This window comes from Eulemur rufifrons, chromosome 2, assembly GCF_041146395.1.
Source record: "Eulemur rufifrons isolate Redbay chromosome 2, OSU_ERuf_1, whole genome shotgun sequence".
Classification (NCBI taxonomy): domain Eukaryota; kingdom Metazoa; phylum Chordata; class Mammalia; order Primates; family Lemuridae; genus Eulemur; species Eulemur rufifrons.
The window spans coordinates 30,557,694-30,584,795 of record NC_090984.1 but is presented as its reverse complement, the minus strand read 5'-3'; the positions used below and the strand labels follow the sequence as shown (position 1 = coordinate 30,584,795).

The following is a 27,102-nucleotide window of genomic DNA, read 5'->3' as shown; positions in this document are numbered from 1 at the left end:
ACATTTCAATCAAATGCAGACTTCATATGGAATCTAACTGGAATAAGTCAATTATAAAAAACATTTATGGGATAATTGTGAATGGGACCATTGATTGGATATTAGATGATATGAAAGAATTAGTGGTAAGTTTTTAAGGGTGATAATGATATTAAGGCTATTTTATATCTTGAAGGTACATATAGAAATATTTACAGATGAAATGACATGACATCAGAAATCACTTTAAAAGAATCCAGCAATATGTGTGTATGTGGAAGAAGTGAGGGTGGGTTAAAAGATGAAACCAGACTGCTCGTGAGTTGATAAGTTTTGAAGATGGGTGATAGGGACACATTGTTCATTATATTATTTTCTCTACTTTTTGTGTGTTTAAAAATTTCCACTCGTGGAAAGAAAGAAGATATGAAAAGTACCTGGCCCATAGTAGCAGCTCAATAAATGATCCTGTTATTTTATGATGAACAAATTGTACTTTAGGGAGATTAAGTAACTCACCCCAAACCACATCGAATTGGCAAAAACCACGACCTGCTTCTCAGGAAGTCTTTTGGGCCAGTTGGGCAGCATAATCACAAAATAATCACAAAAGCAACTTACTGAAATTGAATTTTTAATCCAAATAACTGTAATATCTAGAAACTAGACAACTACTAACACTCAAAACAATTTGCTTAATTGGAAATTAAAAGTAGCTGATTTGGGGGAGAGCAAACGGTGGGGTGCTAGCCGTGGCACTCTGATAATGGTTATACCCAAGAAAGCATAAAAAATAGCCAAGGTCCTTCTGATATACAATCTGGATATGCAGCTTTTACAGCAAATAACATAAAAAGAAAGAAGGAAGAAAGGAAAAGGAAAGAAAAAAGAAAAAAACACCACAGAATCCCAAACCTCAGAAATTAATGTTCACTTAAGAACACAGTGGTGAAGACTTTTGGTGGCAAAATTTGCACAGTTCTTAAAATGGGAGTCTTCAAAAGTACTTCTTCAAATCCGAAAGCTAATAAAAACAGAAGAGAGAAGAGTTACACTGGCTTACAGGGGCTGTCGCCTGTCACGAAGATGACCATCAGTCCTGCTTCCAAAACACAGTGAGAACCGGTGAGCCTGACGAAGCTGAAGGCAGAGGCCGCTGGCAGGCACTGATGTCGCCGATTGTACGAGAACGCGCTGGGATCGACTCATCACGGACAGCGAAAGCCACTACTGCTCCTCCTGGCTGACACTGAGGTTACTTGTCTGCACCTCAAGCTCCTCGGCGCTGACCATTGATGGGTCAATAGCCGCGTATTTGGTTCCATGGAATTGCAGCAGATGTATCTGTCGAAATGCAGAATGGCATTCTTTAAATGGCTGTATTACGAAGTAAAATGGGTATTGCCTTATATAAAAAGCTTGGTAGCAAAACATCACCATAGGTACATAAATGTTTTATACTTCTCCAAGTTCCTACAAAGTCTCCTCATAGACACATTTCTTTTTTAATTTCAGCACATTATGGGGGTACAAATGTTTAGGTTACGTGTATTGTCTTTGCCCCACCCGAGTCAGAGCTTCAAGCATGTCTACCCCCCAGACGGTGCCTACCGCACCCATGAGGTGGTGTGAATGTACCCATCCCCTCCCGGCCCCCCGTCCTTATAGACATCTTTGGCCGCATGCTGCTTCCCTTCTGTTGCTGTGAGTTGGGGCCTTCCAGTCTTCTGCTACTATGACTAATCCTGCGATGAATATCTCTGGGCATCAAGTTTTTCTATGTTTAGGATCCTGTCTTTAGGATTTATTTCTACAAGTGGATGACAGGATCAAAGGATATGACTGGTTTTTTAAGGCTCCTGGTACTTCCTGCCAAACTGTCACAGCAATCAGTTCTCTCAACTGTGCTGTTACCCATTTAGGTAAAGTACAAAGAGGTGGTGTTTGTTAGTTGTTTTTTTTAAAGGCACTAAAATTAGATTAAGAAATCACTTCATAGGACTCAGACTGAGCCCATTTAGGTCTGGTGTCTTGCTTTGGCTAAATTCACTGTGTCTAGGAGGCAGGTCACATGGCATCAGCAGCTACCTCAGTGTGTGGGTACAGGCCTGCTCGTCTTGAAAAAGGGATGGTGGACAGAGGGTCACCCAGGAATCGCCAACACTCCGGTTTGAAGTCTCCTACAAATTGTTATGTAAAAAATTATATATGTAGCCCAGGTGGGCACTTTTATCAAGTCAATGCCTCATTCCTGTAATGAATTCTGTAGTTCCCTTATTCCCTTACCCTACTATAAAAAAATTTAAAAAGCTTTATATTGTAAACCATACATTTTGAGTTCAGAGTGCTCTTAGCTCCAAGCTGGGACTTACCTGGACATAAAGATTCACCTCTGCGCTTCTGCACAGGTATGGGAAATTGCCTCCTGTTTTAAGGTGAGCTCTTCGGGCATTGGGATACAGCTTGTACATTTCTTCTTTAGCTTCAGTTGAAAGTGCACTCTGGTCAAACACCTTTTAAAAAACCACAAAGCTGAAATCTCCTGGTATGTTAATATGTTTTTTTCACATTGTTAGCCCATGCATTCCTTTCTCATGAAAACAAGGCTGAGCCCTGAGCCGGAGCCACCTCCTCATGCTGATCCCTGGCGACTTCCAACTCCAACCTAAGACATTAGCTACCGATTTTGCTGCCAAGTGTCTCTGGCATTTTGGGGGATGGGGAGGTGGAGTCAACCTTTTTCTTCAAATATAGCTAACTAAATTAGCAGCAGAATATTAATAGTAATCATGGAAAATGCCAATTAATTTCAAAAAGATCATGAAACCCCAAAAGAACTTTCTCCTTTATTACAGTTAAAAACAACTGTATGTCATATATGCTCAGTGAAAAAATTCCATAAACATTTAAAGAGTATAAACTAAAAAGTCCAAATCCTTTCTTGGAGAAGCCACTGTTGGCAGTTTAGAGTGTATGATTCTAGACATCTTTCAAGACTCATACAAATTCATGTTTTTATAACACATGCAAAAAAGTTTTTCAAAAAGCAATTTAAAAGAAGCAAATATATATTTGTATATAATTTATATTATGTATATATGTGTGTATGTATGTTTAAATGCATCTCCAACTAAAACCTGTAGGCAGTTTTCAGTGACCGTGAACCCAGGGGGTGCGCACACACAGCCTTGACAGGGCAGGCAGAGCAAAGACACTGTGAGGACCACTGACAAGCTTGCTCTATGTCACGGCAAACGTCAGAATGTGGTGATGGCTGGGCGCGGTGGCTCACGCCTGTAATCCTAGCACTCTGGGAGGCTGAGGCGGGTGGATCGCTCAAGGTCAGGAGTTCGAGACCAGCCTGAGCAATGAGCGAGACCCCGTCTCTACTAAAAATAGAAAAAAATTATATGGACAACTAAAAATATATATATAGAAAAATTAGCCGGGCATAGTGGCGCATGCCTGTAGTCCCAGCTACTCGGGAGGCTGAGGCAGGAGGATCGCTTGAGCCCAGGAGTTTGAGGTTGCTGTGAGCTAGGCTGACGCCACGGCACTCACTCTAGCCTGGGCAACAAAGTGAGACTCTGTCTCAAAAAAAAAAAAAAAAAAAAAAAGAATGTGGTGATTACAGTAGAGAATAACAATAAGTCATTGTTTATATGATGTAATGGATAATTACCTAAAAAAATCAATTCATAAGAATACCATATTATTTGAATTTAAGAACAAATCCATTTATGAGGCAAAATAAAGTAGTTATATGATTTTAAAAACAGTCAAAACTGTAGCGAGATACCACTTTAAATCCATTAGGATGAATATTAAAAAAAAACCCAGAAAATAACAAGTTTTCTCCAGGATGTGCAGAAGTTGGAACCCTGGTGCATTACTGGTGGGAATGTAAAATGGTGCAGTCACTGTGGAAGACACTATGGCATTATATTCAAAAAGTTAAACATAGAATTACCGTAAGTTCCAGCAATTCTACTTATAGGTATATACCAAAAGCATTAAAAGCAGAGACTCAAACAGATATTTTTAGTTGTTCACAGAAGCATTATTAACAATAGCTAAAAGCTGGAAACAACCCAAATGTCCATTGACAGATGACTGGATAAACAAAATATCGTATATACAAACAATGGATTATTATTCAGCCTTAAAAAGGAATGACATTCAGACACATGTGTAACACACATTTCAAGATAAATCTTGAAAATATTACGCTAAGTAAAACAACCCACAGAAAAGGGTAAATATTGTATGATTCTACTTATATGAGGTTCCTAGAATAGGCAAACTTGCAGAAACAGAAAATAGATTGTTGGAGGAGAAAAAAGGGAATGGAGAGTTATTGTTTAATGGGTATAGAATTTCTTCTTAGAATGATGAAAAAGTTCTGGAAATGGATGGCAGTGATGGTTTGTACAATGTGAACATATTTAATGCCACTGAACTGTATACTTAGAAATGGTTAAAATGGTAGATTTTTTAAATGTATATTTTAGTGCAATTTAAAAAAATAGGACACTTTTGTGTTAATTAGACCTTGTGGAATTCTTGATTCTCTGCCCTCATGAGGCCGCTTCTTTCTGCTGCCCAGATGAGTAATAGCTAAGATGCAGTATCTGTTGATGAGAACAGCAAAAATACACCAAAATGGGTGAAAATTCCCATGTTTGTTTAAATTTATTTTGATTTCAATGGTGTTATTCTCAACAGGGAAAAATCCAAGATAAGCAATAAACAGAGTATTTTGGAATTGAGAAAGCTGGAGGGTGAGAACAAAAGCCAAGGCAGCATTTGAAGACGCACACTGAAAATTATAAAATAATTATACGGAGGATCCTGATATATATATTTTACTAAAAAGGAAGCTTACATCCATAATGGTTACAGGAATGTCCCGAATTTTATGAGGTTCCACGTAAGAATTTTGACAATTCAGGGTAAGTCTTGAAGCAAGTTCACTCTGACCCAAACTTTCCAACTGCAGGAAGAAACACAAGTACAGTTTTGGAAATAAATTTTTTTCACATTTACATTAAATCCAGACAACATTTATGCCTTTAAAGGAGGTATCATGTGCAGTGTAGCCAGAAAAGTCACCAATAAGGAAACAATTTATTTGAGAGGCCCTGAACTGGGCCTCTCAGGAAGTGGTGGCATTTTTCTATTCTGGGAACCTGGGTAAGATTCCACAAATTAAACCTGACCACCTACAGCCCTCATCCTAAACTGCCTGTTTCAACCAGGTACCTGTGGGCAGCAAGCCAGTTCCTACAGCTCAAAGGTGACAGATAAACCTTTAGGGATCTTAGAGCTGGAAGAGAGTTTGGAAATCATCTAGCCCAAGTAGTTCCTAATACAAGCCTACAGACCTGGTTCATCAGGTTTACCCAGGGGCTGGGGGAGTGGTATAAGTTAAAAATAAAGATTCCCAGATCCCACACCTGGGGAGGGATTCCAGCTGGATGGTCTGGTGTGAGGCCTTGGAGTCTGTATTTTTGAAAGCTCCCCCAAGTGATTTTGATGAGCAGCTGGTGGGAAGCACTAACATATTAATAGTCAAGCCCTTACCAGCAATAATATCTGTTCAGATGTATTAAAGTTAGTATGGAAGATTGCCTAACAGATACCTCTAATACATACTCAATGAGACAGATGTATCTTCTGGAACCAACTAGATGTGAAAATTCCCAGTACAATGTGTCCCCACCCCAGTGCCATGATCCTTACCCTGTCCACCATGAAATCAATGGCGTCAGCCATCACAGGGTCCACTGGGCCAGATGAGAAGTTTCCAAGAACTATTTTTTTGAGCATAAATGCTGGCATCAGCCAAAAGCTGTAAAACAAAGACAAAGATCTGATAATTTAAACTTCTAAGACTATACATGAATGGCAAACATTCATTCAACACTGAAGCTTTGTATTAGCTAGGTACTTGGGATCTAGAGATAAAAAGACCTAGTCCCTTCCTTCAAAGAGCTCAGCACCTAGTTTTTATACACACTTTTCCAAGATTCCAAAGAGTTATGGCTTAATATAATTAAACCCTTATTGGAGGATTTAGAATAATTATTAAATATAAGCATTATTGCAAAATACCTTTACTGAGGTAGAGTCTCATGATTCTAAGATTTTTTTTTTCCTAATAGGCCTTATTTCCAATGATTAAACTAATTCCTTTGGAAAACTGAGCATTAAGAGAAATATTCCTTCCTTCCCGTTGATACCACTTTTTAACTGACTGATTCTTCAAAAGATTTCAAAATACCAATATAAAAGTTACTGCATCTCCCCAAATTTACTACTATTAGATTCAGTTGGGCTAACTCAAGGCAATTTAATTGTTATGGATTTCTATATGTGATTTTTAGTTGATATTTATTCCACTAATTTCAACTGTTGCGAGTTGTCATGGAAGGTAAACACTAATGTCTCTAAACCTATGCTGAAAATTTCTTACAAAAGGTGCAGACCACCTTCGGAAGCTTATTCTCATTGGAACATCCTTGCTAGAAGTTGAGCTTCCCTCAAAAGGACCACTTGGCCATTTTCCAGTTAACTTTCTAAGTCCTCCCACCCCCACCTCTTCCTTATCTTTTAAAGGTATGATGTCTAAGTATGCTCTGTAAGGGGTGGACCCTGTTGGCTTTGCTTACTCCTGTATCCTCAGTGTGTGGCACACAGTAAGCACTCATATATCTGATAAAGAAATAGCTGATATGCAAAAGCATAAACTAAATGGGGGAAGTCTTGGCATTCTGGCAATTAGAACAATAATAAAAAAATCACTGAAAACAATCAATGAGCTTTAGTGCGTCATCTGGACGGGAAGTATTTGTATGTAGCTAATGTATACAAGGAATTGGTGCATGAGTGCTGAGTAAACTACTGAGATAACATCAGGAAAAGTTCTAAAAAAATATCACAGTACAATTTTAAGAAGAAGTAAAAAGTAAAAACCATGAAAAGAACGTTCATCTATTAAATATAAAATTATTTGAAAACTAACCTGATCACACATATATGTTTAGTCACTGGGCTTTTTTTTTTTTTAGAGTTCAGCCCAGCCTTGCTAGCAATGAAAGAGTGTATAGTAAGCCAGATTTAAGGTATCATTAGATACCTATCAAACTAATTAAAATCATAAAATCAATAAAGGGATGTCGCTGAGGAAACAGGTACCCCACTGGTTGCCCCCAAAGCATTTCCACCATTTCCATCTTTCTGAAGAGCAGAGTAACAGCAAGTGTCATGATGTGCAGAACATCTATTGATGGAATAAATGTTCTATTTTTTTTTTTTTTTGAGACAGAGTCTCACTCTGTTGCCCAGGCTAGAGTGCCATGGCATCAGCCTAGCTCACAGCAACCTCAAACTCCTGGGCTCAAGCGATCCTCCTGCCTTAGCCTCCCGAGTAGCTGGGACTACAGGCATTGTGCCACCATGCCCGGCTAATTTTTTCTATATGTTTTTAGTTGTCCAGCTAATTTCTTTCTATTTTTTAGTATAGATGGGGTCTTGCTCTTGCTCAGGCTGGTCTCGAACTCCTGAACTCAAATGATCCACCCACCTTAGCCTCCCAGAGTGCTAAGATCACAGGCGTGAGCCACCACACCCGGCCGGAATAAATGTTCTAGTCCTTCCATTTGGGGAACATATCTCAAGGAAATAACTCAGAAACGGAAGGAAAATAGTAATTATACAAAGATATACTGTAGAACATAATGAAGAATAGGAATAGGCAAATGCCTAATGAAACTGTTAGTCAATACACAGAACCATTCACACAAAATAAGTGGGATAAGCAGAACACATATTAGTATACAGACACACTGAAGAGAAAGTGTATGAATGCACATTAAGCAAAATTAAACAGTAATTTAGAGTAATGGGAAGAATCAAACTTAGAGTTCATTCGATCCTTCTCTTTTGCAAAAATAATTGTTTATAATTTTAAAAGCCAAGGAAGCTGCAGAAGATAGAAGTAGATACAAGCCTTCCCTCCCTACTGTACCAAAAAACCCCAAAGCCAACATTTTCAAAACTTCGCCGAACAAAAATAAGAATAATTTTGGTCTAATGTTTATGTTCTTACCTGTTTGCAGTCCAAGTTTGGTTGAAGATAGAGGTGTCACTGAAGGAATTGCAGAGGATGAGGGAATGAACTCTGGGAGATTTGTGAGTGTATTCAGCAAATTTCTGGGCCAAAAAGCCTCCCAAAGAAGCCCCAAAAAGATGAACCTAATTATAAACAAACATAAGGCAGATTCCAAAACACTGATCAATCCTGAACATGAGTATCAAAAATGTTGCTTCAATTATCACTAACCACAGAATATAATGTCATCACTAGCCAAAAGACTGAAATATCTACACCAATTAGAAATTTAGGAAATTATGTATGTATGTATGTAAGTATGTATTGATTGAGACAGAGTCTTGCTCTGTTGCCTGGGTTAGAGTGCCGTGGCATCAGCCTAGCTCACAGCACCTCAAACTCCTGGGCTCAAGCGATCCTCCTGCCTCAGCCTCTTGGGTAGCTGGAACTACAGGCATGTGCCACCATGCCTGGCTAATTTTTCTATATATTTTTAGTTGTCCAGCTAATTTCTTTCTATTTTTAGTAGAGATGGGGGTCTTGCTCTTGCTCAGGCTGTTCTTGAACTCCTGAGCTCAGGTGATCCTCCCGCCTTGGCCTCCCAGAGTGCTAGGATCATAGGCGTGAGCCATCAGGCCCTGCCAGAAATACTGTATTTAAATGCAATTTATATACCCCATCAAGAAAACAATACAACTGTAATCCAAATCATACAAGTAAAAAAAAAATTCAGATTGCATTATAAAATCAAACCACTTTATGTTTAAGAAAACTATGATTCAGTAATTCCACTCTTAGGTATATACCTAAGAGAACTGAAAATATATGTCAACGCAAAAACTTGTATACAAACATTCATAGCAGTGTTATTCATGATAGCCAAAAAGTGGAAACAACTCAAAAGTGCATCAGCTGATGAACTGATAAACAAAATACGGTATATTCATTCAAATATTATTTAGCCATAAAGAGAAATGAAGTACCGACTTATGCCTCAACATCAATGAACCTCAACAACATAATGCTAAATGAAAAAAACCCAGTCACAAAAGACCACATATCATATGATTTCGTTTATGTAAAATATTCAGAGTAGGCAAATCCACAGAGACGGAAAGTAGATTAGGTTGCAGGGTGAGGAGGAGAGAAGATGGGGAATGACTGCTAATGAAAATGGGATTTCTTTTTGGGGTAAAAAAAAAAATGTCCTAAAATTGATAGTGGTGATGGCTGCACATATCTGTGAATATACTAAAAAAACACCGAATTATATACTGTAAAAGGGTAAATTGTATGGTATGTGAATTATATCACAATAAAGCTGTTATTAAAAAATAAAAGATGTCTGGATATGGTGGCTCACGCCTGTAATCTCAGCACTTTGGGAGGCCAAGGCAGTAGGATCACTTGAGGCCAGGAGCTCAAGACCAGCCTGAGCAATATAGTGAGACCTTATTTCTACAAAAACCAGAAAAATTAGCTTGGCGTGGTGGTGTGCACCTATAGTCCCAGCTACTCGGGAGGCTGAGGCAGGAGGATCACTTGAGCCCAGGAGTTTGAGATTGCAATGAGCTATGATTGGGCCACTATACAACAGCCTAGGCCACAGAGTGAGACCCTGTTTCTATTAAAAAAGATAAAAAATAAATAAATAAATAAAAGACAACATCAGGCTTTATAATATAAATGTTGCATTAAAATCACATGTTTGTAATTAGTTCCAAGGTACTCACTTTATCCAATTGTAAATGATCTAAAAGTTTTCTGAATCCATCACAGAATTCAAGATGGTCCCAGTAAACTGGATACTGCAACTGAAATAATAATAATTTTAAATTTATTTTAAAAATCGTAAAGGTAAAATTGCAACTCATATATTTGAAAAATTTAGGATTGACATAATAGCATTTCCCATTTGCCCAAGCTCTGTTCCTTATTCAAAATGTGTGGAAATAAGCTCTTACTTTCTGCTAAACTTCATAATTCACACTTTACCTAACAGACCAAAATTAAGAGAATAAAAAGCCACACTTTAGTGATATTATGTGAATAAAAATTTCAATTCACATCAATTTCCTTTCTATATAGCTGAGAATGTCTGCTGTAGAGCAGAACCCCCCAAGTAAAGAAACATTTTCCTTTAAATCCAATTTCATTCTGAATCATGGCTCAGAACTAGAAATAAAATCTGTTCTAAGGAGAGTTCTCTCTCCTTTCATTAGCATTTTTTAATGGGATGTTCAATAAAATTGTTCCTCTTCTTTTAATTGACTTAGTCATTCTGATTTCTTATACTTTTATTTGTGACCAAAAAAAAGTATGGTACTTGACCCTGGGTAGGCTATTAATGCTGGAATGAAGAGGAAAAGGAAGTACAAGTCACAAACTCATTTTTAGGGGACTCAGGCTTTCTTTTTACTTTTTCTTACTTTCTTTCCTTTTTTTCTTTTTTTTTTGAGACAGTGTCTCGCTCTGTCATCCAGGCTGGAGTGCAGTGACATCATCATAGCTCACTGTAACCTCCAACTCCTGGGCTCAAGTGATTCAGGTTTTCTTATACACTTAGGCTTAGTTTGTCAACTCATCTGATAGGCTTATTGTTTAAGCACTTAGATTCATTTTGTCATTGACAAATCATTGGAATAGATACTGCCATGTGAATTATGGGATAATTTTAGATTTGATTTACTTTTATTATTAAAATTCTATTTGTGGATAAGACTTCCACCATTCTGAGAAAGAATGGAGAACAAATTCTCCCTAGTGGAAAATTTGAGAATTTCTTTTCCTAAAAGAAAGGGAATGGTATTTTTATGAAGGCTTTAATTTAAAATATCCATGCCCAAGTGTGGCTAGAGTGGCTTGAGCAAGGGACAGAATAGTAGGATATAAGAGAATTTTTAAGGGGGCCAGGTCATGTACAGAAACAGTCTTCAATTTGTTTTAACTTTTGCGCCTTTTAAAAGAGTTTTGGAAAACTATTTTCTCTCAAGCATTGTAAAGTGACTCTAAAATTTTTCACAGGTTTAAACAGTTGCTAAGTGTAATTTCTGACATTTCTCAATACTGACACTTTTAAATTGTATCATTTTTAAATCTATCTAATGGAAAAGTAAACACTGGAGTGGTTTAATACTATCATCTATTTTTAAAGTACATAAAAATGTTATATTTTGTTAAATATTGAACATGAAAAATTAAGTTTTGGGAATGTTTTAAAAAATATATATCCATGCCCTACACAGGTGATAAAATTGTAAGCAACTTAATGCACAGACACAACTGATTACAGATAGAACTGGGGAACCTGAAAAAGATTGGTGGGTTGTAGCAGTGTCAATATCCTGGTTGTGATATTGTACTACAGTTCTGCATAAGGTTATCACTGGGAGAAACTGGGCATAAGTGCAAAAAGAATGTTTCTCTGTATTGTTTCTTACAACTGCATATAAATCTACAATTATCTCTAACAATTTAAATAAAAAAGATCTGCGCATTTTAACTGCTAGATACTAACAAATATCTAGGAAGTTCCAAAACCTCATGGGGTTGAGCATTCTGATCAAATCTTGATGACAAAGTAATTGTGAAGACACTGCTGGCCTGTTCTTGATTTGCTATCCAGCTAATGAAACAGGGAAAGCCCACATTAAGAACGCTGAGGGTGAAGAAGAACTATCCAGCCAGAAACCAAGGCTATCGTGACCTGCCAGTTTGGAGCGGTAAATACATGGTCGGTGTTTGACAGCAGTCCCCAATAGGACAGGCACTTGAGGGCTGCTCAGTTTCCTCCCCCTGGTGATCAACAGTGGCCACTGCAAATGGCACTGTCATGCTGCAGGGGGCTGGGATGAGGGCAGTTACCTCCCTGTTCTACAATGCTAGAGGGAACACTGAAAACCCAGAACAAGGGAGGACTACGTAGTGGAGACTCCAAATGCCAGGATGAGGAATGGTTAAAGACACCGGAGAAACTCAGCCAGAGAAGATGACCTGGGAGGCAGGTGGCAGGGGTGCTGATGGTCACTGTTTTCTCAAGTAAGAGAAGGGCTGTCAGAAGGAAGAGGAATCCATTTGTTTTGTGGCCCCAGTTGGTGGTAACCCCAGTGAAATTTTCAGTTAACTTCCAAGAGAAGACATCTGACCCATTTTTTCACTCTTTTAAACAGTAAATGAAATGTATGATAACAGCAGTACTCCGGCAGGGAGGGAGTACTAGTTACATGCTAGTATCCCAGGTCCCAGAAACAACTGCCAGCTAGAGTCTCTCTCCTTCCTCGCAAGTTAGGAGACCAAGCTCCTAACCATCTGTCATTACATAGTCAAGGCATGCAAAAAAATCAGTCACAACCCACAGTGCCCTCCCCACACACCTTTCTCTCAGAGAAGGGGATTCAAGAATGATCAGTGGGAAACTAGATTTAGACCAAACTCAGCTATAAAATAACTAGAAACAAAAAAAAATTCTTAACCAAATGCTAAAAATATGAGCTAATTAATGAACTTCACCTCAAATGTCAAAGATCTGCTTTAAAAGCAAGCTTCTCAGTTACCTGTATGTTGGCAGATCTCTTTGCTGTCTAATGTCCACGCTCAGCTCCCTGGAAGCAGTGTGTGACAAAATGAGGAGTGGAAATGGAGTCAGAAGACTGAGTCCAGTTCCTCCCTCCACCATTTACTGGCTGTGTGACCCTGGCAACCACTAAAGTGACCTGGACCTCAGTTTCCTTATCTATAAACAAGGACAAAGGTTCCTTCCACTGAGTTGTGACAAGAGTGTCAGGACAGAATGTGCATAAAAGGTGGGCATAGAGAGGCTGCCAGCAGAGGTCTGTCGAATCTCCATATGGCTGTGTACAAACACCAGCTTCCTCCAAAAGGCTTCATCCCACAGTTTAAAATACGAAGACAATGTCTTACCTCGGTTAAAGAAAACTGTCCGTTACTACAGATGATCAGAAACAGAAGCGCAAAACACACAAAATGTGGATCTGAATTTTAATACTGAATCAGTAATACTTACAGCTATGACCCGGTAACCCCATCCAGTCAAGGCCAAAATCTGCCGGAAAAATACATCTGCAGTTCCACTGACAGGGGGGAGAAATATGAGAGGACACCTGATACTTCTGGGGCCCGCATCATAGAGTGACCATATCTTACTGTCATCATCATCTACGATAATCTGGAGGAAAAGTCATAAGAAAAAAATGGAAAATTTTATGAATTTGTTTTTTATGTTATTTCACACTATAATTTCACTGACAATTTTAATCTGACTCCCTCATTTGTTACAAGGTAACCTGGATATCGCACCAGATTAGCAGTGCATAACTAATTGCTCTGGTCTCCTTTTCTTTCTTCAAGTCCTAACATATTCCACAGAACTGCTTTATAATCTTTCAAATTTTCAGTTAACTTCCAAGAGAAGACATCTGACCCATTTTTTCACTCTTTTAAACAGTAAATGAAATGTATGATAACAGCAGTACTCCGGCAGGGAGGGAGTACTAGTTACATGCTAGTATCCCAGGTCTTCTTTGCTTTTAATTTTCCTCTCTTCTGAACTATGTGCATCAGTAAAAACAAATAAAAAAAAATAATAATTTTCCTCTCTATCCACAACAATAGGAATAAATCTATTTTATCATTAAACAGTAAAGTGTGTACGAGGCGCCCCCACACTTCTGTGAGTGTGTGTGTGTGTGTACAAGGAGGGCAGTCTGCAGTCACTGTGCAGTGCTGGCCCAGAGGACTGGCGGGGATCCGCAGGGTCAGAGTATGAACAGGAGAGCTGAGGAAGACACAAGACTCCTGGCTCTAGAAACAGCCCAGGTACAGGGTAGAGACGGCACCAGCTCAGGAGATGTTTCAGGAACCCGATCTAGACCAAGCCTCTGTTACAGAGGAGGGATGAGGCAGGTGTATTGTCACTGTCCCGGGAGAATGCTTCAAACCATTCAGTAGGGGGTGGGAAGTGGACACAGGGAGAAACTGGCTTTCTGGAGAAAAGCCAGTGGGGAGGAGGAAGTCATCAGAAACCTTCCCGATTTAGTGGTTCTTGACCCAACAGGGGGAAAAGGTGAGTTTAAATGAGCTGAGGCAAGCCAAGGCTCAGCACAGAGCTTGGTGCATATTAATAGTCAGTAAGTGTTAGCTATTATTGTTATTCACTCCATGCTAGTTTAATTTCTGTTTTATTTGGCTGACTTTTGGTGGTATTTAGACAAGTACATTAACTGCTTGGATGCTTGCCCATGCAAATCAACATACATACTAATTTTATATTAAAAAAATTCAAGGCCTCCAGGTTTGTTCTTCTGAGAGCTCCTCGCTGGCAGGGCTATGGACTCCATAGTGTCACTCTGTGGGTGGCAGCACACTAAACTAACTGGTGTCACTGGGAGCAGACACACATGGGGCAAGGCAAAGTCTAGAGGGGCCCAACAATTTCCTTTGGATTTCCCTAAGTCACAGATGGTGACAACATATCTCACACACTCATGTTTTTGCCCTGTGTATTTTGTCACTCACGTTTTTGCTTTTCATATTTCTTTTGCTATGACTGTGGTAAAAAAAACTCTTGATGACCTTTGACAGTGCACACAACACATCCCAATCTTACAGTAATAAAATCATATGATATAAGATGTTCAAATCTCTAATATTTCCTAGGAAATTATTTCAATAATCTAATTTGGAAGAAAAGTAATACAAATAGAATGTTCTGGAAAGTAACACAGAAAATGTTCTGAATGTAAGCCATAAATACTTAAATGTGTTTATCACATTTTCTACCACAGTGCCAGGTATATAATAGGTATCATCCTGTCTATATCTAGAGAAATATATTTCAGATTTCTATACAGGGAGAACAATTTTGTGATTAATTCAAAATTGCATGAGATTTCCACAGCTGCCTACTCTGGCAAAATGATTATAACAGAGATAGAGGATCTTAAGGTCACAGCATTCTAATACTTATGCAAGGGAAACAGCACAGATTTTACTCTCTGATTTGAATAGCCTTTATCTAGTGTGAACCCCAAATATCTGGGATTAATTTGGGACTCAAGAGTCAATACTTAAATTTGATATAAGTGTTTAGGATTTTCAAACATCCCAGGCAAATAAAGCTTCCAGAGCATGACTATGGCAGAGTATGTCATTGCAAACAGTCTCTATAATGTGACCCACTGTAAATCTTAAATCTGAGGAACAGGAATAGAATATGACTGTACTTACTATTCACACTATTGCTGTTAAGCTTTCCACTAAACTACACAGAGGAGTACACACATACCTGCTTGTCTGGATGTGTAAAAGGAATTATAAAAAGTAAGTATAGTTATACCTGCTTTACTCTTGCATGAGTCTCAAAAGTTGACTGCATGTGGCAGGGAAAGAGTGAATTTTACTTTTTGTAACCCTGAATCATGATACTTGGCAATAATTCTACTCTCAGACACTACTAAGGCATAATACCTAAATCACACATAAAAACAACACAAGATTTTGCAAATAAGAGGTGTAGTAAAACCATACATACCTTTTTCAGGGGGACTGTACTTCTAAACCAGTTATAATCAGGAGAGACTTTAATCTCTCCCATGATTAGCTGAAATGGAGGTTAACCCTGAAATAAAAGCAGGTGATGTTTCATGTCAAGAATTCATTTTTACATCAGAACTAAATGTAGAGTCTGGTCTAGCTATACCGACAATACTTTAAAAGTAAAACCGAGGAAATGGGCTATTTTACCTTGTCAGTATATACTTAAACTACAGAAAACAATTTGGTGAAATGCTATAATCACAGAACCAGAAGGGCCCTTAGAGATAATTATGCTAACCCCCTTAGTTCCTCCAGAAGAATCTGGTCTAGAAAATTTAAAAGACTTACCCGGGATCACATGGCTACTGCAGAGCTAGGACCAGATGAAGGACAGTCTTTTCTGACTCCATAATGCCTGTCTTAGTTAAATCAACTGCAGTACCATCACCTATCTTTTGATAATATCTTAAGTATCTATTTTATTTTATGTTGCTGGAATTTGTGACACATTTTATTTTTTTTTTAATTTTATTTATTTATTTATTTATTTTAAAGAAACAGGGTCTCGCTCTGTTGCCCAGGCTGGAGTGCAGTGGTGCAAACATAGGTCGCTGCAGCCTCAAATTCCTGAGCTCGAACAATCCTCTGATCTCAGCCTTCCCAGTAGCTAGGGCTACAGGCTCATGCCACCACGACTGGCTAATTTTTAAAAATTTTTTGTAGAGATGGGGTCTCGCTACGATGCCCAGGCTGATCTTCAGCTCCTGGCCTCAAGCTGTCCTCCCTCGTCAGTCTCCCAAAGTGCTGAGATTACAGGTGTGAGCCACCACGCCCAGCCAAGAACCCATTTTAATAAAGACGTTCTTGTCTGATTATACGGAACAGAATTATAATGAACAGTCCACGCAAGAGAAAGTAGTTTTTAAAGTAAGCTTGTTTCTTGACAAATTCACAATACACCATACATCTAACTCTAAAGGAACATAACTTCAGAAACTCACATGTAGTTCTTAATACAAAATACAGGCAAATTGCCTTTCATGTTGATGTGATTAAAAGTTACACAATGTCCTCTGAAAGATCTATCATATAAACTTGAGGGCACTGTAACTAGCAATGAATCAAAACACTGGCCTTTAGAAAAAAATGTATGGCCTTTTGTTGTAAGCTTAGTGACTTCTAGTTTTTATAGCTCTGTGACCTTGGGTAAGACATGACCCTTTTGGGGTTTGTTTTCTCAGCTACGACTGTTTCACACTGTATCCCCAAAGTCTAGAGCAGTGCTTGGCACACAGCAGGCATTATCTGTTGACTAAATGAATGACTACACCCTAAAGAGAATGAACTAGACCATCTAGAGTCCCTTCTAACCCTGGCATCTGTGAGCTTCGGACTGGCCAAGCATCTTCAGTTTAAAGCCTGCCCCTCTTGCTTAGGGATCTGTGCTATGTTCTAACAGGACACTGAAATTATAGTTTCCTGTTGCTGATTCTTATTCAAGTGAGGGATTCCACCCATCAGTTGGGAGGGATTCAAATACATGCTTTGCACCATGCCATCTACCTCAAGAGCAAGCCTAGATTACTAACATGGCTAAGTTTGAGACTCCAGGACCTAACTCCTGGGCTGACTCTCAAGTGTCATTTTAGAGGATGTTCTCTAGACTAACAAGGAGCAGGGGATACTAAACTCAATGGAACTCTTCCTCATTGGCCCCTGAGATCTGCTCCCCCAGAGCCCTCAGCAGACTCAACTGTTACCTTAAGAGAGTCACTAAACTGAACCTCAAGGAAACAGGAAATATTAACATTCTAATATTGAACTTGATTTACAACATTGACATTGTAATAATGGTTTCTTCTGTCAAAACTAAGAGGGTACTTTTAGAAAAGTTTGTTAAAATCACAAATTGCTTTAAAATACCAAGAAAATCATCAGCTAGTCTTATGCTGAAAATCAGTGTGCATAGATGTATTCATACTGCAATAAAAAAAATCATTCTTTGTATACCCATTTTATCTTAAATATTAACATGTTAAAAATCTAAGCCATTTTAACTACAGCCCTTCTCTAAGCTTTTAATGGAAAGCAACTAGCACGTATAGTTAATTCTGGAATATTTTCTACCTGGACAGACTTGAAATACTTCCCAACCGAGGAATTTCCTGGTATTGCATTACTAGAAACAATTACTCTATTTTTACAGGAGGAATATCAAAAACAAGTTTAGCAAAAAATAGATTTATAAAACACCTTAGCCAATTACAGAAAGTTTGCTTCTAGAGTCACCAGACTTAGGATAAACTAAATTATTCATAGCTTTGGAATCAGCTGTCATGCACAGACCAAACTACCATACAAATACACAGCCAAACAAATTCACTCGCTTATTTCCCATAGCAGTAAGTAGAAAGATGTTCCTTACCAATAGTCCTCAGAATTAATTCACGACCACCTCAGTATTATAACATGTTATAACTAATCTTGCCGGATGGAGAGATTCCACCCAGCTGTGACTAAATTTTTGTAGAGACAAGTGATTTTGACACTTGTGCTAGTTTGGCAGTACATGAAAGGTAAAATGGATACCAAACATTGCATCTGACCAACTGACGTCTCAGTGAAAAAAGCTCACTGCTGCATAGGGAAAGCAGCTGAGTGTTATGAAAAGGAGAGTTTGTTCTAGCTCTCTTTCATCCACTAAAGGAGTATACTTTTCCAAGTCACAAAAGGAACATTCTGTATATGGCAAAGAAGGCTGAGATTGTGACAAAACTGGTCAGTACTAAATGAGAAAGAATGTGAACCACGAGCTCAACACTGATTTGATCTCTCATGATTTAGTTCTTCATAAAAACAAAAGCACCTGTTCATGCTTGTGGGAAAAGGGCCACAGAGATTAGTCTTAATCTTGCCTAAGGAAACTCCTCTTGGAGTGAGCTGTGGACACCTGGTCCTCCATGGCCCTTGTGCTGGACATAAAAACTGCCAGTTGTGAGTGTGCACCTGTCCCTCAGGGTTTCAACAGAATCTGCCAGTTTAAAGTCAATAAAATCACCTTTGCAAATGTTTTAAGTCACATAACCAGCTTAAGTAGCCCGAGGTTTCTGCTCTTTTATCTCAATCTATAGTTGATCTAAATATAGACAATTTGTGATTATTAATATCAGTAATAACAAAATATTAGAACCTGAGTCTCTAGGCAATTCAAGTGGCTTTGTATTTTTTAATTTTTTTTTTGAGACAGAGTCTCACTCTGTTGCCCAGGCTAGAGTGCCATGGCACTCAGCCTAGCTCACAACCACCTCAAACTCCTGGGCTCAAGTGATCCCCCTGCCTCAGCCTCCGGAGTAGCTGGGACTACAGGCGTTGGCCACGACACCCGGCTAATCTTTTCTATTTTTTGTAGAGATGGGGTCTTGCACTTGCTCAGGCTGGTCTCAATCTCCTGACCTCAAGCGATCCTCCCACCTCGGCCTCCCAGAGTGCTAGAATTACAAGTGTGAGCCACCGCGCCCGGCCTCAAGTGGCTTTTTAATGCATGTTTCCATCCCTCACCACACCTGAACTGTAGGTAGCTATCCTTTTTCAGATCTCTTAAGGGAAGAGTTACTCCTTTCTTCAGGAACCCATTCCATTATCTCTAAATCTCATGTGACGAAAAGCTGCCTACTTGACATCTCATGTGACACCTCTTCTCATGCTGCTGGTATAAAAGCTTTCAGAATTTGGACACAGCTATTAAGTTACTCCTCAGTCTGTTGAATTTTTGTACGAACAGGAGCAGGACCATTGTAGGTGGAGACAAAGCAGCAGCATAAATGTCTAACTTAAAACCCTCCAGGCAAATGAGACGAGGAAAAGTGAGACTGACCCTGCTACTTTCCTTATTTCCCCATTCACAAGCCTCACGCCTGGCCTCTACTGAGCAATGACAAAGCCATTTGTCACTTTCAGGTTGAAGTGCAATCTCCAAAATAACTGGCGTCTGTTCTTAAAAGTTCTGAAAAGAAAAAAAAAAATGTTCCTGGGCTGCAGTCGAGTGGCCCCAGGATGAACCCATTACCATTTACAGGAGGATGCCATGGTTAAGCTGCGGCCCCCCGCCCCGGAGACAGCTCCTCACCGGGCCCAATGGTGACAGCCACACAAAGGCAGGGGCACAGACACACACCGACCACCCCCACGAGCTCAGTCTCGGCCTCAGGCACACACAGGGGTATGTGATCACGTGCACGGTCACATGGACCGGCCCACTCAGAGCCACACGCACAAAGTCACACAGACAGAGGCGGCCGCGCTCGCTGTATACACACCCACCCACAACACCCCCCTCACCACACACCCACACACCCGCTTCCCAGGGTCTCGCCCACCCCTCACCTGCCGTGGCCGCCCCCACGTCCCCTTCCCTCCTCCCCAAGGCGGTTCTTCGCTCCACTACGGGCGCGGGCCGTGGAGGCGGCTGGGCCGGGGCGGGGGCGGCGGCCGGAGCGCTCGGGACCCGCGGGCGCAGCCGGCCGAGGGGGGCGCGCGGGAGGCGGGCCTCTGAGGGGCGGGGCGCGCGGCCGGGCGACACTGGGCCGCCGCGCTCCCTCCTCCCGAACCGTCCGCTCGGCGGGCGCGAGCCTCCCGCTTCCGGGTTCGGAGGAGGGCGGGGCCACGTCTCGAGGAAGGGGCGGGACTGCGGGGCTCTGGCGGTCACCAGGACGACGGGGAGAGCGGGCGACTCGGTGACCGCTGGATTGGAAAGGAGGTCCGAGTTTCTTTAGGTTCGGCTCTGTTTACCTGCATGACGTGGGCACCGAGGAGGAAGTTGTGGGAGTGTTAGAAGAGGGTGCCTGGCTCCTTGGGACCTGCTTCTGCCTTCAGTTCGTGTCCTCTCCGTCGTGTAAAGCATTGAGGGGACACCTTTGGGTTCCAGGCTTTGGTGTACTCTTTTCTTGGCAAGATTTTTTCCCTTTGGTACGACGAAAGCCCTCACCTCCTTTTCCAGCCTGGGCTGACGTTCTGGGGATTTCTGGGAACAGACTCCCACCCAACCTCCCCATTCCTTCATCACTTCCCCCTTAAAGGCATAGAGAATATTAATGCATTTATAATCATTGTTCTTAAGCAAGATGTTGCAGACATCACAACTCCTTTTTTTAGTAAAATAATTGCGGGTGTTCATTGAAATAATATATGATAAAGTTGAATAACATGTAAATCTCCTTTTTTGAAGTTTTTGTAGGGATCCTGCAACAAGGTCCTGTTGAAAGTGCCTCTCCCTACCTAATATGTTTTAGGGAAAGCTTGTACCCTGTTTATGGACATGTCGACTTTGTCCTTACCTAGGCAACTGTTTGTGAGATTAAGGTCAGAGGAGATTCCAATTAAATTGCATCTTTAGTCATGACTTCTGCCCTCTGGCTCAGTTTAGACAAATTCCAAACACATTTCCCAAGAGTAACATGACACACTCAGCTATTTTTTTTCCAAATCACCTCTTTCCGAGTTGCAAGTCAATAACAGGAAGTGATCTTTTATTATAAGCACCACATAGGTGTACAGAGAGTGTTTCCACAGAAAATTTTAAACTTTGGAGGCCTTTTGTCAAAAATTTGGAATAGCTTAATGAGTGGAATAACTAGCAAACCACTCACTGGTTGTATGTAAAACCGTTGTGGGCACTCATTAGATAGTTATCTATTTCCCCAGGTAGACTGGGAACTTCAATCTAGAGCAAAGGGAACAGTGACTCAACCAGTGCCTTAGCACATGATCTGGCCCATAAATAATGGGTACTAAATATCTATCGAATTAATGGATGAATAAGTCTATCCACATCTATTCCTAATACTGTATTCCTTAGACCCCACATCCATAGACCTCACTTTAGTATTAATAACAGCCATAATAAGACCTAATCTATGGATATACCCATATATTAGAAGTCCTTATTCTGTGAGTGTGGTAATAATTTTTAACCTGACTGTTAATAACAAACATATCACTATGGAGCTATGTTTTGTTACATATCTACTTTTATTACAGTAATGTAAAAGATCAAACAAAAAATAATGAATGTTTTTATTGTTTCCCTTAGAAAAGGACCCCATGGTCATGTTTGTATCCTCAGTTGTTCCACAACACATGGCAAGCACGTTGTCCATTCCCTAATCCCAACAAGGAACATTTAATATCTGTGAATTCCAGCTGAACTGTAATGCACAACTGCAGGCAGCAAACTTTTGACCCAGGCAGGCCACAGTGCAGGCAGACCTGGTGGACATGGCTGTAAGGATTTGCAGCTGTTGTGGCTGGGGTCTGCCAGATGGTTCCCACAGCACCAATCCATCTGTGAGACTCTCACTGAAAAACTGGAATGTTCACAAAACATGCTGTAAACACCAAGTAAAGTAAACAGATGGCCAGCTGGCTGTCAGAATTGCCCAAAGCCAAGCTCTGTCCCTCTTAATTGATCTTTCAACAGGGTAATATTTGTTTTAAAATACACTTACAGAATAATCCTAGATATGTCTCCACGCATGTATATATGCACTTTTTAAATGTCGAGAAAGATAGATACCAAACAGTGTAGTGGTTACCTCTGGGAGGAACTGGGGTTGGAGGGAGTAGAAAAAGAGAGCTTTGATTTGTTATAGTATTTGTTTAGTATTTCAGTTTATATGCAAATGTATTTACATATTATTAATGTGATCAGAATAATTAAAAGAAGCTATATTTGTGTGATTCCACTGCTCTAAATCCTTCAATAGCTCCCCACTGCCTTCAAGCTGAAGTTCAAGGTGTGGTTTGAACAGTAATTCCAGCTACTCAGGAAGCTGAGGAGGGAGGATCGCTTGAGGCCAGGAGTTCAAAACCAGCCTGGGCAACATAGCAAGATCTTGTTTCTAAAAAATGAAGAAAAAAGTTTAAGGTGTGCAGACTAGAGGAGGTCTGGCTCTTGATTCTGCTCTCTGTGGGACTAACGTGCTCCAGACGTACCAGCTGCTTGAAGGGCTCCACGTACCCCATGATGTCTCAGTCCTCTGGGCTTTTGTGTATGCTCTTCCCTCCACTGGACCCAGTAGAGTAAACACTATAATATTTTACCCCCAGGAACCATGGATGTGTAAAAAAGTGAAAGAGAAACAAAACACTTGATTTTTCAGACTAATATTGATTCTTGGAATATTATCCCTTTAAAGCTTTCCAGGGTACAAATAACTGCAGTGTTATATACCAAATTATGCTGACACTCAAGATTGAAAATGAATGCTGTTTCCTCATTGCCAGACCATGTCTGTGTCCAATGCCTACTGCAATGGATTACAGGAATCAGGCAGAGCGGGTATTCTGGAACTGCCTGAGAAAGATGCTGACATGGCTGTTCTATAGCTTGCTGCCTAAAGGCCTTAACAAACAGAAGTTATATACAGTTATTTGTAATTAATAATTTGTTAGCTGTCATCTGGGACTTAAGAAACCTGAGTTTTATCCTTGGGCAAAACATTTCCTCTTTCTAGGTCTGGTTTCCTTCTCTGTAAAATGAGGCCAAAGTTGAACTAAATAATCTCTAAGTTCTTTCCAATTCTAAGATTTTATATTCTATAAATTTATGAGATATATTAAATAATCTTTACAACAGCCTTTCCTTAAAGCTGCTCTCCTCTGATAATACTCCCCCTCCTTCTTGCTTCCAACCACACTTAAAAAAAAGTAGACTGCAAACAAAAATGCCTATTTAATGGAAATGACATTTTAATTTCTTGGGAAAGTTAACGTTTTAAAATAAAAGTTCTAAGGAAAGATACCACATCTTTTGTATCATCTGCCAACCTAGCACCTCATTAATGCTTCAACAATATAAACAATTAAATTACAATGGATAATCTACCTTCTGGAAGAAGAGCAACAATAACAAATCCTGGAAAACAAGAGCTGCACTGTTTTACTACAAAAGATAGCTTCTATATGTAGGGTTCTAGAAAATTTTATGAAACTTAGAGGTAAAAATGACAGTGATTAGCAAGGCTTGGTGATGTGCACCTATAGTCCCAGCTACTGGAGAAGCTGAGGCAGGAGGATCACTTGGACCAAGGAGGTCAAGGCTGCGGTGAGCTATGATGGTACCTGTGAATAGTCACTGTACTCCAGCCTGGATGACATAGCAAGACTATCTTTAAAAAAAAAAGACAAAAAAAGACAGTGATATTAAGTAGTAACTAAAATCTTTTTGAAATTGTCTAGCATAGTACCTGCATATAATGAACATTCAATTAACATGTGCTCCCATTTCTTCATTTCTGAGCACCAAAGCCTAACACATTAAATTCCCTAATCAACCATAAAAATATATGCAAATAGAGGCAGGGTAGTAGACTGGTTAGGACCACAGTCAGACTATTGGAGCATGAATTCCAGCTCCACCACTTATTAGCTGTTTAAAATTTTGGAAAAATGAGGATCAATAACAGTACCTGTTTTATAGGGTTATTGTAAAGATAAAATGAGATAGTTCAGGTCAAGTCCTTACACACGTGGCTAGCACTCAATAAATGTTAGCTAATAATAATGGTATTGAGAACCTATTGTGTTCCAGGCACTGTGCTAGGTATGTTAATTATATTATTTCTATTCCTCATGGCAACCCTTGCAAAGTAGGTACAATTTTCATTTCATGGATATGGAAACAGATTCAGAGAGGCTAAGTAACCAGCCTAGGCTTACAGTCAGTCATAGGGCCAGGGCTCATGCTAGGTTTGTTGATCCTAAGACTCTGCCTCTCAAAATTGTATATTTTCACCTTGAAATTTAGTGATAAACATAAAAGAAAATGAGAGAAATAGGTTGTACTGACTTAAGTGCAAAGTATAAAAACATCCTTTAGGCAGCTATTCTCAAGAACTCAATTTTAGGCCGGGCGCGGTGGCTCACGCCTATAATCCTAGCACTCTGGGAGGCCGAGGCGGGAGGATCGCTCAAGGTCAGGAGTTCAAGACTAGCCTGAGCAAGAGTGAGACCCTGTCTCTACTAAAAATAGAAAGAAATTAGCTGGACAACTAAAAATATATAGAAAAAATTAGCCGGGCATGGTTGGCACATGCCTGTAGTCCCAGCTATTTGGGAGGCTGAGGCAGGAGGATTGCTTGAGCCCAGGAGTTTGAGGTTGCTGTGAGCTAGGCTGACGCCATGGCACTCTAGCCCGGGCAACAGAGTGAGACTCTGTCTCAAAAAAAAAAAAAAAAAAAAAGAAGAAGAAGAACTCAATTTTATGCTCAGAAACATTTCTTTTGTTCCCCAAACCAAATGAAAAGTAAAACACTTTTTTTTCCAATAAAATCTACTCTGGTCTTCAGGTGTTGTCATTAGCTAGCTGTTGCTGGACCCCTGTTTTATCATCTCTAAAATGAAATTCTGAGTTACCTAGATCCTTTCCTACTCTAAAATTCTTTTCCTCCTGTTGGTCTAAAGGCATCTCCAACAGTATGGAGGTTCCTCAAAAAACGACATGTAGAACTACCATATGATCCAGCAATCCCACCACCAAGCATTCATCCAAAGAAAAGGAAATCAACGTATCAAAGGGATATCTGCACCCCCACATTCATTGCAACACTATTCACAATAGCTAAGATACGAAATCAACCTGTGTCTAACAATACATGAATTAGTAAAGAAAATGTGGCATATCTACACAATGGAATACTATTCAGCCATAAAAAGAATGAAATCCTGTCATTCAAAGCAACATGAATGGAACTGGAGGACATTATGTTAAGTGGAATAAGCCAGGAACAGGAACATAGACACCGCATGTTCTCACTCATATGTGGAGTGATGATCTCATAGAAGTAAAAAGCAGAACTGAGGTTACTAGAGGATGGAAACGGTAGGGGCTTGGGCAGACAGGGAGAGATTTGTTAAAGGATACATAATTACAGCTAGATAGATAGGAGGAACAAGTTCTAGTGCTTTATAGCACTGTAGGATGACTATAGTTAACAATAATATATATTTTCAAATAGCTACAAGAGAGGATATTGAATGTTCCCAACACAACGAAATGATAAATGTTTGAGATGATATGCCAATTACCCTAATCTGAACACTACACATTGTAAGTATTGAAACATCACCATGTACCCCATAAATATGTACAATTATGTGTCATTAAAAATTAAAAAAATAAATAAAGGCATCTGTACAAGCTGTTGCTGCCATCCAGAGGAGAAAATATTGTTGCAGGCCCACAGACGAGATTATAGTAGTATTAGACTGTGGTGGTGTATTAGTCAGGGTTCTCCAGACAGACAGAACTATTAGGATGTATATATATGTAGAGAGATTTGTTATGGGAATTGGTTCATGTGATTATGGAGGCTTAAGTCCCAAAATCTGCAGTGGGCAAGCTGGAGTCCTAGGGGCGCCGATGGTACAGTTCCAGTCAAAGGCCAGCAGGCTTGAGCGCCAGGAAGAGCTGATGTTTCAGTTCAAGTCTGAAGGCAGGGAAACAAACAAAAAAACCCAACAAAACAAAACCAAAAAAACACCCCTGATGTCCCAGCTGGAAGGCAGTCGGGAAGGCGTTCCCTCTTACTCAGCCTTTTTGTTCTATTCAGGCCTTCAGTTGACAGGATGAGGCTCACCCGCATCAGGAGAGCCATCTGTTTTACCAAGTCTACCAAGTCAAGTGTTAATCTCATCCAGAAACACCCTCCCACACATACCCAGAATGTTTGACCAAATATCTGGGCACCCTATGGCCCAGTCATTGACACATAATATTAACCAGTTTACAACAATAGCTACCATTTATTGAGTGCCTACTATGTGCCAGGCACTTTCCTGAGCATTTTCTATATGTACTCCTATTCTGTTAGGCAGATTTTACCCATGTTTTTAAACTGAGAAGTCAGAGTTTGAAAAATTTCAGTTGCTTGTCTTGACTCACTCAACTAGTAACTAGCAACAGAATTTGGTTTTTAGTCTGACACGAAGCATGTTTTTTTCAGCAATGACAGAACCTAAATAGAAGCACTTTGCATAAGGAGGCAATGTGTTTAAAAATCCATCCTTTCATCCAGAGCATAGAGTAGGCTATGATCCATCTCCTGGGAGAACTCTGGACTCTGAGCCAACATGTAGCTCAGATTCACATGCATCTCTTTAGCTAGTAAAAACTATAAATGCTCTAGCTTAAAGATTATTTGAGGCCAGGCACAGTGGCTCAAGCCTGTAATCCCAGTACTTTGGAAGGCCAAGGTGGGAGGAGCACTTGAAGCCAGGAGTTTGAGACCAGCCTGGGCAATATAGTGAGACTCCTCTCTACAAAAAATTCTTAAAAAATAGCCAGGCATGGTGGCATGTGCCTGTAGTCCTAGCTACTTGGGAGGCTGAGGCAGGAGGATCTCTTGAGCCCAGGAGTTTGAGGCTGAAGTGAGCAATGATCATGCCACTGTACTCCAGCC

General features: G+C 40.0%; 1 protein-coding gene across 3 annotated transcripts; it reads right to left on the bottom strand.

The window, feature by feature from the left end:
* Nucleotides 1-602: 602 nt before the first annotated feature.
* SPG21 (SPG21 abhydrolase domain containing, maspardin) lies at nt 603-20,280 on the bottom strand. 3 transcript variants are annotated; one of them, XM_069458963.1, is made up of 10 exons: nt 20,030-20,203; nt 19,521-19,649; nt 15,642-15,728; nt 13,116-13,277; nt 9,826-9,906; nt 8,090-8,235; nt 5,722-5,830; nt 4,865-4,972; nt 2,352-2,492; nt 606-1,323 (listed from the first exon to the last, which is right to left on the bottom strand). In XM_069458963.1, exons 3-10 carry the CDS (start codon nt 15,702-15,704, stop codon nt 1,207-1,209), a joined length of 927 nt encoding a protein of 308 aa, XP_069315064.1. In that variant the 5' UTR covers nt 15,705-15,728; nt 19,521-19,649; nt 20,030-20,203; the 3' UTR covers nt 606-1,206. The 3 variants fall into 3 exon arrangements, with proteins under 3 accessions (XP_069315052.1, XP_069315074.1, XP_069315064.1); XM_069458951.1 differs by lacking the exon at nt 19,521-19,649 and having other exon boundaries at nt 603-1,323; nt 20,030-20,280; XM_069458973.1 differs by lacking the exons at nt 9,826-9,906; nt 19,521-19,649 and having other exon boundaries at nt 603-1,323; nt 20,030-20,280.
* Nucleotides 20,281-27,102: the final 6,822 nt, after the last annotated feature.